Source organism: Candoia aspera, chromosome 4 (genome assembly GCF_035149785.1).
Source record: "Candoia aspera isolate rCanAsp1 chromosome 4, rCanAsp1.hap2, whole genome shotgun sequence".
NCBI lineage: Eukaryota > Metazoa > Chordata > Lepidosauria > Squamata > Boidae > Candoia > Candoia aspera.
Genome location: NC_086156.1, coordinates 66,799,865 through 66,815,333, shown reverse-complemented (window position 1 = coordinate 66,815,333; position 15,469 = coordinate 66,799,865). Strand labels below are relative to the sequence as shown.

General features: G+C 37.2%; 1 protein-coding gene across 1 annotated transcript in view; it reads left to right on the top strand.

The window, feature by feature from the left end:
• TECRL (trans-2,3-enoyl-CoA reductase like) overlaps nucleotides 1-14,393 on the top strand; it is a 35,522-nt gene extending 21,129 nt beyond the window's left edge. Inside the window, exons 6-12 of the mRNA XM_063300333.1 lie at nucleotides 2,339-2,444; nucleotides 4,960-5,032; nucleotides 5,844-5,887; nucleotides 7,227-7,284; nucleotides 8,953-9,038; nucleotides 9,629-9,674; nucleotides 11,462-14,393. Coding sequence (XP_063156403.1) covers nucleotides 2,339-2,444; nucleotides 4,960-5,032; nucleotides 5,844-5,887; nucleotides 7,227-7,284; nucleotides 8,953-9,038; nucleotides 9,629-9,674; nucleotides 11,462-11,586 — 538 coding nt within the window. The 3' untranslated portion in view covers nucleotides 11,587-14,393. The remainder of the gene's footprint in view (nucleotides 1-2,338; nucleotides 2,445-4,959; nucleotides 5,033-5,843; nucleotides 5,888-7,226; nucleotides 7,285-8,952; nucleotides 9,039-9,628; nucleotides 9,675-11,461) is intronic.
• Nucleotides 14,394-15,469: the final 1,076 nt, after the last annotated feature.

The following is a 15,469-nucleotide window of genomic DNA, read 5'->3' as shown; positions in this document are numbered from 1 at the left end:
CACCAGTTTATTTCCTCAATCCCCAAAATAGTTTTACAACTATTTAGAGTTGTAGATATGTGTGTGTGTGAGTACACTGTTCCATGCATATGCTCCTGTTACTTTTGAACTCAGCCTACTGTTACTTGATCCTTCATGAATGTGAAAAAGTTTCTATTTGTTCAGAAAATATTTTGCTCAGCATAAGAAAATCTATCTATCTATCTATCTATCTATCTATCTATCTATCTATCTATCTATCTATCTATCCCTTTGAAAAAAATTGCTCCCCAAAGCAAAGGTAGCTCCTACTTCCCTGTTTTTTCAGAAGCTCATAAACTCTTGGCTATTCCGAAAAGCCTTTGGAACTTAAGTGCTGTAGAGCTCCCAATTTTTAGCAAAATTTCAAATTGTATTTGTTATTGTATATTATTGTTGTTGTTGTTATTATTATTGTTTAATTAATTGAAATTTGTTAAAGCTGCCTACTCCAACAGACTCTGGGTGGCTTACAAAATCGAAAATAGCAAAGACACTTAAAAAAATATAAAACAACACTTTACTAGTCCAGTAAAGACAGCCTGGACTAAAACAACTATAACCATAGCAGAAAATCACCATAAGGCCCCACAAACACATTAACCCCAGGCCTGGGACCAGAGCCAGGTCTTAAGGGTTTTCTGGAACCCCATGAGAAAGGGTGCTCTCTCTATCTCTGGGGGGATGCTGTTCCAGATGGCAGGGGGGTGCAACAGAAAAGGCGCACTTCCTTGGTCCTGCAAGTTGACAACATTTAGTAGAGAGGACGTGGAGTATACCCACTCTGCTAGCACATACCAGGCAGGCAGAAACAATTGGAGATAGGTGATCTCCAGCTATCCAGCTAAACAATTGGAGATCAGCCAGCCAGGGCTTCATGCCATGAGGGGCTTTATAGGTAATGACCAGCATCTTGAATTGCACTCCAAAGCCAGCTAGCAACCAGTGCAGCTTGTGAAGTAGTGGTGATATATGGGCCTACTGAGAAACACCCATTACTGCTCTCACTGCTACATTTTGAACCAGCTGTAGCTTCTGGATGGTCTTCAAGGGCAGCCCCATGTAGAGCACATTGCAATAATCTTTTTCTGAGGAGACCAAGGTGTACGTAACTGTGTGAAGTGTCTCCCAGTCAAGGAAAGGGCACAACTGATACACAAGATGAACCGATGCAAAGACCCTCCTGGACACAGCTGCCACCTGCTCTTTGAGCAATACTGTGGGTCCAGAAGGACTGCCCAAGTTGTGTACTAGTCTCAAATGGGGAAGTGCTACCCAAGGTCAATAATGAAAATGTCCCTGACCTCGGGGAGCTAAACAGCCGTAGCCACTTAGTCTTGTCAGGATTGAACGACTCCATCCAGGCCCGAGCACCTCTAGAGACTGGGACAATACACTGACAGCTTCACCTGTGCAGCCCAGAATTGAGGTACAATGCTGGGTATCATCAGCATACTGATGATAGTGAACCCCAAATGAATGAATGACCTCACTACTATTATTATGGCCTTGGCTGTGACTATTGTTTTAGAACACTCTTAGAGTAGCCTTTACCAAAGAGGTATATAAACTCATAAATAAATAAAAATAAAATCTAAATAGTTATCTTAATTTTGAAGCAATTTATTTGGGAAATGTTATGTGTGTACGTACACATTTTGAGTAAGATGAAAGATAAGATTAATATGGTTGTCTTTTTCCATACTCTACTCTCTTAAAAAGCTATGTTTGCTATACTGTTCCCCTGTATTTTTGAAATTGTAGATTTCAGCAATCTAGGTAGCAATTAGCAGAATTGTACTGGATTTTTTAAATGATAAAATTATATGGTCTTAATGTTAATTCAAATCATGCATATGTACTTTGACTGTTGCAGACCCCCAAAGGCGAAACATTTCCAGTGCATGTCTTCTCTGGAACTACTATCTCCATCTATGAATGCATATGAATATAATAAAAAGCAGATGCAATAAAATACTTTCAGCAACTTTTAGTAACTTTAACTACAAGTTAGTTGAAGTATCTTTATGTTGGCTAAAGTTTCTTCATTTAATAACAATACTTCAAAATTACTTATTTTTTTAGTGTATTCAAAATGTTTCATCTTCATGACCTTATTAATGAAAAAATGTCAGTATTATAACAATCTCCACTTTTCAAAGTTAGCATGATTTGCTTTAGGCTACTTAACAAATTGATCTTGGAGAGAGCAAGTTGCTTAGTTTCTTTGCTACAGTAGATAAGATTTGAGCATGACTGCCTGAATAGCATCAGATATTTTTTTTTAATCTTTGTTTCCTGTTCTCGATCATTTCTGCAGTTTGGCCTGCATCTGTCACAGTTTACATTATATCAGGCATCTTCTGGAGACCCTCTTTGTGCACAAGATTTCAGAAGGACATACACCCCTGAAAAATATGATCAAGGTGATTAACATGCATAAACTATACTAAAGTTCTATACTATAGAAATGAACAACCATAAATAAGGTATTATTAGCCTATTTCTGTCCTGGTTTCCAAGTTATTCATGAGGTATATTATATTCTTACACTTGTTTTATCATCACAACAAACCCTGCAACTTAAGTTAGGCTAAGAGAGAATGGCTGGTGCAAGTCGTATGTAATGGCAGCCAGCAAACTATCCTGAGAACTTAATTGCCTGCAGTGTATACATATAATAGATGAACAGATACAAGACAGACAGACAGACAGATAGATAGATAATAGATAGATGGATAGATGGATGGATGGGTAGATGGATGGATAGATAGATGGATGGATGGATAGATAGATAGATAGATACAAACTTATATACATATCCTGATTTTCTTAATCTTAGCTCAGCATTCAAAAGACTTGCTTTGTTTTCAAGAATCCTGAGCTCAGCATTCCCTGAAGCAATATTGCCTTAGTCTCAGGAGAGGAGGAGAAATACAGTTCCATCTGCTTAACAAAAATATACAGATTACTCTTGCTAATTACTTGACTCCCCTTACATAGAAAGAATGTCCCTTGTGAGTTACTATGCGTGTTCTACATTACACTATTGACATGAGGTGTGAAAGAATAATAAAAAATGTCATCCATTTGGCTGATTAGTCTTCTAAAAATTGTATTTGATTAAGCTGATGCCATCAGATACGTAACACTTGTATTTCAGTTTTAGAATGACCTTTAAAACTTTGGGAAAGTTAGAAGGCTGAGGAGGGAGAACCACTGGGCAACTGCTAAGAGCAATTTTTTTCTGTGAGTAACCTGTGGTGCTTAGTAATAGCTAAATGTTGGTAACTAATGAAAAATCATAGTTCTTGCCATTTGCTAACTATTATTAACTGGGGAAAAAATCTTTCTAAAAGCATCTTGCTATCAGTAGCTCTTGGCAGGATATATATAAATTCTACTTCACCAAAGAAGCTGTGGGAGACAGTTGATTTTGATAAAAACAAAAGATTCTCTTTCATTATCATCATCTCAGTGTTTGCACTTTTGTCCTACTTAGGAAGAGCGGGTGATGAAGTGATGAAGGGCCCGATGCTGTAAGATACAAGAATATAAGCCAAATGAACTGGATGGGTGAAATACCTACCCAAGAGAAGTCCAGGGACTATATCCTTAATGTTCCCCCAAAATATTTTAATCTTATGCCTATGCATTGTTTATTACTTTCCCCAACTATTCTTCCTGGGGTCCACTATGCACTTAAAGTGTTTCCCTTGTCACAGTGACTTCTATCTGAGACTTGGAAGCAGGGAAGAAAAAAAAAAATCTTCCTGACTTATGCTTAATACACTGACTCTGCCAACGGCAACTGCAGCTGGGCTTGAACCAACCCAATTAAAAAGAAAAAAAAGAAAATCCAACTTACTGCAGCTTGCCTCAAACATGCCAGAGCCTTTTCAACCACATTTCTAATGCTGTATAAATATTTTATCAGAGAAAAACAGAAGTGCCCATTTAATCGTAATCAAATTTCAAACATCAAATGCATTTTACTCTATACAATCCTTCAATATCCTAAATATTGGATAGTTCTATGCTGCTCTCATTTGAAAAATAGCCATCTATATGCTTTGATTCTTAGGAATTTTTGGTAGAGATGATCATTTATTTTCTTTGAAAGGTAGGGAAGAAAAAATCAAGGTTAACTTTAAGTTTTGGAAATGAACCAGATCTAGCCATGAAGCCAGGAAAGAAAGGCACCTTCTGTTGAAAGTTTCCAGTGGCTGTATGGGGATATGGAGAAATACTGTATTTTGCAGAGCTATCTCATCGCAGGAGAATCATGTGTTTTGGTTCAGATCCAAGTTGGACCTTTGCCCTTTTGACAAGATCGGTTGAAATGTAATAGAGAAAGTATCCCTGAGAGTGGAACTAAGAGATTTTGGACAAATAGGTAAAGCAGCAGCAGTGGTGGAATAGGAGGAGAGGAAGGAGGCAATAACAATTTATTAAATGTAATGTCTCCATTGGAGGTGAATATGAGATAATATCTACATTATTTGCTTGCCTCAGAAAGATAATACATCTCTGAGTTCTTTACTTAATAGCAATCTTACCAAATAAGAAAGTCCAACTGAGTTTAATTTGGGATATACACTCTTGGACAGAAAATGGAGCTCTTCTGTAATTTTTAGAGTTCCCTCATAAAGATGCAGCAGCCCTATGGGGGAAAAATTCTGAGGGAGGATCAGGAACTATCTGATCTTTATTTTGTTCCTGTGGTGTTCTTTCTGATATGATAGTTAAAAGAAGGAGCTTGATTCAGCAAACAGTACAGGCAAACTCTCTGTAGAAGACCTTCAACCTGGTATGTTTTTTAGATTCATGTGAGGTATTTATGCATGTCTTTTTTTTTGCCAAAAAAAAAAAACGATGAAAGCAGTAGTTCATGTGTATGTATGTATGTATTATCTATATTTATCGTGTTTTCCATTTTAGGGCTGTGCTTTTTACTGGGGATTTACTTCTTGGTTTGCTTACTACATCAACCACCCACAGTATACTCCTCCATGTAAGTAGAACAGAGGGATATGCTGAAATAATAGATATAGATAACATTTTTTGGCACATTGTTATGGCTGGGAATGATTTTAAAAATGGGGAGTTGGAAAAGTCCATAAACTACTTTTGCACTGGCATTTTTTTTAAAAAAAACTTTTACAGTGAATATATATATATATATATATATATATATATATATATATATATATATAGGTAAAGATTTGCTAGCTGAGCATCCCTAATCCCCTACTTTCCCTCCATCTGATATTCCTAATGTGGGAAAGCAACAGCAGAATTTTTCCTCTGATCTGAAGTCATGATACCACACAATGCCTTTGATATTGAAGCCATAGAATATTGTAACATAATTCCAGATGCATTGGCATAGGAGAAACATGGCTGCTCTCACTGAACTGATCTAATCTGGAGTCCATCTTTGGGGACCCTTCCCACCAGACATCTAATACATTAATCTGTTTACTCCAGAATGGTATATCTGAGATGAACTAATCCAATAAACTGTGGGAAATCTGTAGAAATATAATAATTATGTATGTAAGGTAGATCAGTATTTTTGTTCCCCTTTCGTGGGGTTAAATATGTGGAAATATGTTGAGTTAAATATTATGAGTTAAGTATGTAGAAAAGGAGTAACTGAATTTGAGTTCAAAGCTTCTGAGAACAGTCTGATGTACAAGTCATCTAGATGTCAAAGAACGGGGTTTCCAGATAGACAAAACCCAATGCATCACATATTCAAGAGAAACATTCTAGTTGATCTACAGTCATCTAAACCTGTATGATTTCATTGTGTTTTCCAGCATTTGGAAACAAGCAAGTTGCTTTGGCTACCTTTGGGTTTCTGGTATGTATGGGCAAGCAGCTGGAGAATAAATATGAGTATGGAAAATATCTAGTCTATATAAAATGTCTTTATTCTTCCCAAAGTGCTAGTTGAATATATGACAGTTTCATGGACTATTGGCATATGTCTTGGGAAAAGGTATTCAAGATTTCAGCCTCAGTTAGATGAACAAGGGATAACTAAAGGTGATTCTCTATAGATCTTAACCTTGCAGAAAGATTTGATAGTAACATGAATGTCCTGTTGCTGAGGCCTAGCAGACTTGGAGGGAAATGCCACTAATTCACTTGAGGAGGATTTTTTAAGGCTCCCTTCTGAAGGCTCCTTGTTTTGCATTACTTGAATTTGTTTCTGAATTGGAACTTAAAAAGCTGTCCTTCTAATGTTGATATCCAAACCATAATAATTGGTCACATAATTTATGGACATACCAAAAATTCTGCAAAAATATATTGTTGAATTACAATCAGATGTTATTACTATAAATGCAATAGTAAAATATTTAATGCTAAGGATTTAAAGATAATGTTTTTAGTTTTTAGCTTTTTAAACCAAGAAAAATAGTACAGCATGCAAGGAGTTTCTTTATCATCTGCAGCTTCTTAAGGTTAAGAAGTTTTAATTTGCTAGCTTAGGAGAACTCAGGGTAATTGCAGGGCATGCAATAGACAGCAAACAATGCTTAGCTAATTACTTGCATTTATCTTTATAAGTCACAACATGTGACCTAACTGCATAGGTCAAGGTGCTTTCAAATGAGACTTTTGTTTTGAAATCACTGTGTCTCCATCCTTAATAGAATTTTACCAAAGGCCAAGGTGTCACTGTCTTCCATTTGCAACATTAGCTTGTTTTCTCATTGTTCAGTCCATCTTCTCTTCTCCCCCACCCCACTTTTTAAAGAGAGAAATATATAGCTTTACAATGGTTGTAAATGATAGTGTTAGGACCTTTTGTTGATTTAAATGAAGGTGTGAACCCTCTACATATTTATTGCTAAATGCTAGTGAACCCTGGGGCCAGGCATACTAGCCATTGATAGCTATAATGGCAGTATGTCTCTAATGAGAACAGCAGTGAGGACTCCATAAATTACTAGTGAAGAAAGCCTAGAGTACACAGTTCATATTGTTAGTGTTACAAGGTCTTTTACATTTTGTGAGCAGCATATTTCCTTTTCTTGATATTCATATTCTTGCACAGTGTGGGAATGTAAATGGGGATCTCCTACTTTTCGTTAACCTGAATTTATTAGGTTCACCAGCTAATATATGATTACAAAGTTACAGTGTCCAACTGTACAAAGTCTAAGAAAAAAAATATTTGAAATGTTTTGCAGGTATGTGAAGCTGGGAACCATTTTATCAATGTGGCTTTGGTTCATCAAAATCAGTCAGGTTTGTAGTGTATTTTTTAGTTCCTCAGTTTTGATATTTTTCATAGCATTATTCTTGCTGTTCGGGAAATGGGTTTGAATACCACAAACTACCTGCATGTAAACAGAGAATTGGGTAAGGGCAATGTTTCTTTCTGGTGTTCTAGAATCTTGGTTAAGGTTCTGTTAATGTTGGCGGGAGGCCTGCCAATTGAGAATGCTCTTTTGTAGTTCCTAATCTTCTTGAGTCTTATCTATAAATCTGTCTACCTATTACCTCTATGGCAATAAACACTTTTTTTTAACTCTTGGAAGCCAACAGAAGTTAAGTCTTACACTTCTGAAAGTTAAGTTTCCATGCAAGGACTGATTGCAGAATCACTGTGTTCTGAAAATGCTGAGTGGACATTGTTGTAAATACATATTATGTACATTTCTGAATCATGGAGAAAATTTATCTGTGTGGTCATTAGGATACCACTTGATAGAACATAATAATCAGATTTCTGGAATGTTGAGGATGGGCAGAATTACTGTGTTATTCTTTGAAAAACCTTAGAAAAAGCAATTCCAGTCTAAGATGCATTAGCTGATGTAGACTGAATGCTGTATTCTAGTCTGTGTTCCAAAATGAAACCAGTATATTTCTAACAAAGTCACAGTGAAAAATACCATGACCAAAAACTATCTTTGCATTATGGTAAACTTTATTATGTAAGACCAGATGACACCATTGACTCATTGAAGCATGAGGATTCTTATAGTAAATCTCTGGTGCAGAATTCCCAAATGTTGTGCTCTTTAAATGTGTTGGACTCCAATTCCCATCATACCAGCAAGACACAAATTGGATGGTACTATGCAAGGAAAGCTGCTCTAGAATGTCCAGAGGACTTCGATCTAGGATGCTACAATAATTTTATTATTTCTTATGGTAATATTGCTACTTTACAGAGGTCCAAATTTACAAATTTACAAATTTCAATCCTGATAGAGCAAACTTAAACACTTTGAATGAATACAGTTTCTTTCCTGGAATCCTGATATAAACTTGTAATATGGAGGAGAATATTGTAAATGTTCATCAAAGCTATTGGAACTACAATAGTTAAAGAACAGTTGAATTGAATTGCATGTCTAATATGAAAACCTGAGCACAAAATAAACTTACAGTGAAAAAATCTGTGAATGAAAATAGTGTTGTTGTGTGATCCTGAGGATCAAGAGCAGAATTTCAGAAGAGCTTTGCCATTGAGAGAGATCAAATAATCACGCCAGCAACTTCAACAACTATAAACTGTATTTACAAAACAGAGAGTAAAAGCATTTTTACAGTTCTGTCTCTCTCCATGCAGGGAGATAAGCTTTCAAGCTGGACTTAGCTGAATCTGAATAGCAAAACAGATGATTGACCTTCATCTAGGCTACTGACAATTAGTTAACATAGTAACTATTAGCATATCAGTTTGGAAGACAAAGGATTGACTTCTTGACCTAGCCAATACTTAGACTTTTTGGCTTCAGCAAGAAAACTACACCCACCAGAATTTTTTCCCTGTCTTGCCTCTTAATTCCTGTGCTATAAAAAAATGAAATAACAAATAGATATTCATACAATGGAATAAAATAAATCTCTCCTAATTCCTGAACTTGTTATAATTAATATTTGCCTTTTTCTTTTTCCCTACAGGAAATAAAGTATCTTTTCCAAGTCCAACACTCAATCCTTTCACATGGATTTTTACATTCGTTTCCTGTCCAAATTATACATATGAGGTATCCTCCCTCCCTCCCTCCCTTAAAAGCTAATGCAACTGAAATCAGAGTATAAATTCTTGCAAGGCTTTTCTGTTAGATATAAGCACCTTCATAGTTTCAAATTAGCTCTGCAGGGATCTTTCTGCGAACTCCACTTTCATCTAGAAGTTTACTCATGTCTTCCAGAGAAGCTGTGTTTGAAAAAGTCTTGACTTTTAAAATGGGTTTATTTTATGAAAATGTGGTTAATGCAGTGATAATGTTCATGTTTTGCCTACCCAGTCAACTTACAGTCCCAGCAATATGCCAATCAGTTTTCTCAACTGACTGAACCTTCTTTTCACATACTCTCCTCCTTCAGCTTTCTGGAACTGCTCCATTAACAGTGAGCCTTATAAGAGTCCACTTCTGTTCTCTTTGTGGTCTTTTTGCCTTCTGCTCACTAGATGGTACCAAGGGAAATGGTACGGCTAGCACTGATGTGAGCCCAGTTGACAATTGCAATTCAGTCAGAATAGAACAAGGGAGGTACTAATTCTAATTCTCTTCTATTGGAGTTACTTTTATTGCCATGTGGTGAAGGTTTTCTTCTTTTTTTTATACAATAGATTGGCTCTTGGTTGAGCTTTACAGTGATGACACAGACTCTGCCAGGTAAGAACGCATATTATTGGTATAGGTAGGAACTTTGTATCAGCTGATTCACCTCACCTTCCAAAGAACTATGCAGAAAAAATATCAGTTTAGGAGTTATTTCTTTTATTCTCTTAATGCAATAACATTTTTTTTGGAGTTAGTCAGCCTTTCTGGACAGGGCCATACTTGGAATTTTGGGAGCACATGATGGAAATGGCTTTAAAATGGCTGCCAAAAAAGAATTGCTTATTCATGAAAAGGTTGCCATGGTTGTTAACACAAGGGCCAATTACCAGAAAATGAAGTAGCCTTCCAAAGATGAAGTTTGCCTTAGGAAAGCCAAGAGCATATCTTGTAAAATACGATATTAAAGGCTAATCCTTTGCTTTGCAGTGTGTGAACTATTTAATTTGATTTCCCTCCATTAATAATTTTTTGATCCAGCCAGTGAGGAACATTTCAATAAAGGTTTCTTCCATTGAAATGAGGGAACTTGAGGAAGCATTACTTTTAAATAGATGATGTTCAACGTGCTTAGATGACTTTCAGAATCCAAAATTAATATAAAGATGTGTAAAAAGATAGGAGTCTTTGTTAAGGTTTGGCATATAGTTGTTTCAGATCTCTTCTTTGGAGATGTATATTGTTCCTCTGGTTCTAATGTATGGGACTAAGAGGAGTTGGCACATCTTGTAAACATATTACTATCATCACCCTGAAGATGCATGACTCAAAGCCTGTCACTTTTGATCTCTAAAGATTCCATTATAACGGTAGAAATAAAAGTGCTTATGAGTTTTTAACAAAAAACCAATACAGAGAACACGTCCAGAAGCACAAGGCTTCCTCCCATTTGGGAGGAAGAAGGAAAAGTATCAACACATGGTAATAGACTCTTGAAATAACTGAACAATTATATAACTTCTTACTTGCAGCCTATCTGCTGCTTATGTACCACCCCTTTTTGTCTAGCTGTTTCTGTCCTTGTCTAGTTCCTCAAGTGAGAATCTTAGCATTGCACAACCTAAAGTTGAGGGCAATGTTCAAAAGTAAGTTTATTTCATTCTGCTCTATTAAAACTCCCCAATAAATCATGGAAATAGGACTGTTTTCTACATTTTTTTCTATTCCAAGAAATTAGATGCCATTGAGTCAGTGTGACTCCCAGTAACTGTCTGGACAAATTGTCCAGATCTTGACCTGTCCAGGAAGGAACTCTGACATGAGTTTGAGTCTGACATTCTCATCTGGGAACAGACAGGCTATGCTTACTTTCTGCCTGGCTTTAGGGGTAATAACTGGTTAGATTGATCGATAATGGGTTGGACTGATGGATAAACAGACAGACAGTACCCTGTATTTATGCCAGAGTGTGGTGGAGAATAGGTAACCCTTGAGATGTTTCTGAACTATCACTTCCAATTTTCCTGACTGTTGGTTATGCTTGTTGAGCCAGCAGGACTTGTAGTTCAAGAACATACAAAAGGCCACAGTTTTGTTTTGTTTTTTCCTACTGTCTGGCCTGAGTGACAAATAAGGCAGATGCTATAGCATTGTCTGTCAACCCAGGCACAGTTTAAACCACAAACATGGAAGCTACTAATAAACAAAAGCTTATCAACCTACTTCCGAAAATGCTTAGATTCCTTTTAGGACTCTTGTCCCTGCACCTATGCTGTGGTGCAGTAAAACCCTTCTCCAATCCTAAAAAAAAACCCCTGTGTGGATAGTGAGGGTGGGGGTGGGAGGAAATATCTTTTCTGGCAATGCCCCAGTTGATCAGCAATTTCTCGTTCTTTTTTTAGTTGGTGTTTTTGCGCTACTAATGTCAATACAGATGGCACAGTGGGCTCGAAAGAAGCACCAACTCTACCTGAAGAGATCTATTACACATTGGTGGAGAAAAGCTATGATTCCCTTTATATTATGAATGTACACCAAAATGGTTTGTAACTATCCTGTGTCAATTGGAAGCATGGTAATAAGATTCATTCAGCCCTTCAAGAGAGACTTAGTAGAGCATTGTTTTTATATTCATGCATATGCATGCTTTTTTAGAAATTGAACTATCAAGGCCAAGGTATTTCAGATATATGAAAAGCTCTAGTTGGTGGGACAGCCTTGATGCCAGATTCCTCTCTGATGCTTTGCTTTGTGCAGCAAAGGTGACACACTCCATTTCACAAAGCAGTGAATCAAGGGCAGTATGCTTCAACCAGCTGTCTCATCTCAAAATGGCTTCTGTGCATGCACAGTCAAGATGAGCTGGTCGACTCCTTAAAAGAGAGAAGCTGTTTTGCTTCACGGCTATTCTTCAAGTACTGATTTCTTCCATGCTTCACAGAAGCAAAGCACCCCTTTGGAGCTCCACTCACTCCTGACTTTCAGTCTGAAATCTTATAAAGCCACTTCTACTGAACACACCAATTGTCTGACTCTGTATAAGCCTTAGTTAGAGGTAGCCTTTTTTTTTTTTTTGCTTTATTTCTATAACTACTTTTGAAACTTCCATGGTTAAGAAAATTAAGAACAGAATCTAATGCACACATATGGGAGAAAGCTCCCTGAATGTGCTGTAATTTACTTCTGATATCTACATTGAGATGGTAGATTTAACATTTGGTTTAACATTTGGATGGTAGGTTTAACATTTAACCATTGATATGGTAGGTTTAACACTTAAAGAGTGAAAATGAGATTAAGATTGGAAAATGCAAATTTTTCCATGTCCTGAAAGTTATGTTTTGTTTAATGAGCACCAGAAATAAGGTGAGATTGTTTGCAGTAATGAGGTATGAATAGATTATGAAATACATAGTGTTTGGAATTTGAATTTGAGGGAGTTATAATGCTTAGTTCATGTAAATTTTGCACATATATTATGTATAATCCAAGGGGTTTTTTTTCTTATTGAGAGTTGATTTGACACAGAAACTATGAAGTCAATCAATTCAGTCATATTGTTTCCCTACTTCTTCTGGAAATTGTATGAATGTTGTCTTACATAAAAATATTACTTTTGCAAACAGCATGCATTAACATTCCTAAATATATAGCATTTTTCTTTTGCAGGTTTATTAGATATCATTAATACATGCTCCAATTCAGAAAGTGGACATAGGTTCAGCTTTCTTCATATGCATGTATATTAGTCCATAACTGGGCCACATCCTCATCTAGGTGGTGAAATTCATCTAGACAATGCTAGCATATGAAGGGATACACAGCTCTATTCACCTCCATCTCCTCCAAATATTATATATATTTAATTCTCCACCTGACTTCAGCTAGAAATCAATGAGTTTGCTTATGTTGCTTTATAATTATCTAGTCAACTCGCTGAGGAAACAGCTGCATTTGTAGAGAAATCTAGTTTGTATAAAATATGTTCATCTAGTGGCCAAGAGTTCTTGGTAAACAGAAAAATATGGATGAGAGAGAACAAACTGAAATTAAATCCAAGGAAGACAGAAGTGTTGCAAGAGATGACTGGACTTGACGACTGACATCAGTTCTCCACCCTTTGGTTACATCCTGCACTGTTACCAGAATATGGAATATAGTCTTTTTGCACATGTTCCTGGCCCTCTCTCTCTTTAAATTTAGAAATTTAAAGACACATCTCTTTTGTCAGATTTTAAATTGTTGATTATTTTAATGCTATCTTTAACTCATGTTTTTAACTTTTGGCTATCCTTTTTTAAATTTAAATTTTGATAGCCAACATGTATTACCATTCATTCATTCATTCTTAATATTTCCATACTGCTGTACTCCAGGAACATGCCAAGGACAGGAAATCATTTCCACCCAGTTCAAATGCTTCCAAGACTAAACACAAATAAAAGGAAAATGAAGTAAATTTATTGGTACATAAAATCTTTCCTGAGGCAAGGGAGACCTGAGTTCAGCCCTGGGTTAATCATTAAGCAAAATAAGCATGTGTTTAGGGCACCAAGGTAAGGGGACACTGCAGAGTTTTTTGTCCTAGCTTTCGCTGCCACACTCAACTTTAGTCGAATTGTCCTTATCTGCCATGTTCTACTTTAACCTGCATTGTCAAAAAAAGTTTTCTTTGCATGGTGAGTGACTAAATTTTAAAAGTTTCATTTGAAGGTGTGCCAGATATCACATCTGTTTCCATCTCATGGTGTGAGAGTTTTGCTTCTGTCAAGGGGCACCATTGTTGGGCTGTGCTTAGGCATCAGTTGACTTTAAACCAGCTCGGCCTGAATTATTTGCTAAAGGGGGTTGTGTGGGCATTCTATTCCATTCTGGAGCCCATGGGTGAGTCTCAGTGCCTCAAACATTTGACTGGGATTTTATAATTCTAAACCTACTAAGATTACCTGATCCAACATGATCCTTCTAGCTTACAATCACTATTCACAAGACATGATTATCTGCCTTACACAGATAAATGTTGTAGTGACCATTCATTTTTTGTGCCAATGGTTGAAAAATCTGCTCTCAATCATCCCAGAATCTACTATTTCCCTTTCCCAAAGATGGGATTTACATTCCCTAAATGGCACATTCAAGACCACTACCTGATTTCTGTGTTGTATGACTCTGTGTATGCTACAGAGAGGCATACTCAGAAACAGCAGAAGACTAAAAGCAACGTAACAGTAGTAAGCAGTACACATTATAATGACACTGACCAACAAGGGTAGACACCAAAAATCATCTAATATCCCAGGTTGTTCTCTCCCAGTAAAGTTTCTACCTCTTAACTTAAACTCATTAGTTTATATGAGGCCAAGCTGCCCATAAGAGGGGTACCACCATTGAGAAGGTCCTGCTACAGGCTTCCTGTAGGTGGAACTCTTCCTGGAACAGGACCTTCAGCAGAGTTTCTCTCCCAGTTCTTACTGGATATACAGGTTCACTTCATAGTAAGTGGTTTCAGATAACTAGGTCTGAGCTGTGAATATTCATCAGAGTAGAAACATAGGATTTCAGTCAGTCAGTCAAATAATTAAATCAACCTGTTGAACATGGCAGAAAAAAATATTTTTATTTATTTATTTATATTTCAAATTTCTGTCACCACCCGTCTCCCCCCAAAGGGTGACTCTGGGTGGTTTACAAACAAAATAAACAAATTAAAACCATAAAACATAAATTACGATGCAAAGCATCATTATCAATAAATAAATATAAGATCCTTGTGGTGAAAAATTTTCATTCAATGGGGAGGGCACTACAGCACTAGCCACCCCCAGGAAGAGCTGTTGCCCTTCCCATCACAAGCAAGGCGGCAGAACCAGGTTTTTAAATTCTTCCAGAAGGCCGGGAGCAAAGGTGCCTGCCTCACCTCTGGGGGCAGAATGTTCCAAAGGGTGGGCACCACTGCAGAGAAGGCTCACCTCCTGGAAACAGCTAGATAGAATTCCTTTGCCAATGGGCTCCATAGCATGCCCTCTCTGCATGACCGGGTATGACGGGACGATGTAATGTGGATGAGACGGTCCCTCAGGTACCCTGGTCCCATGCCATGTAGGGCTTTAAAGGTGATAACCAACACCTTGAATTGGACCCAGAAGCAAACCGGCACCCAGTGCAGCTCGCACAGGAGTGGTGTCACATGTGCCGATCTTGAGGCACCGATAACTACCTGTGCTACCGCATTCTGGACCAGTTGAACCTTCTAGATACTCTTGAAGGGTAGCCCCATGTAGAGTGCATTGCAATAGTCTGATGTCCTAACAGTCAGGAACCACGCTGAGACGAGGAATAGGTCTCTAGTGTTTTATTACTGCTACATTAGACAGAAAATCCTAACAAACTGAAGAAGCGTGGGAAAACCC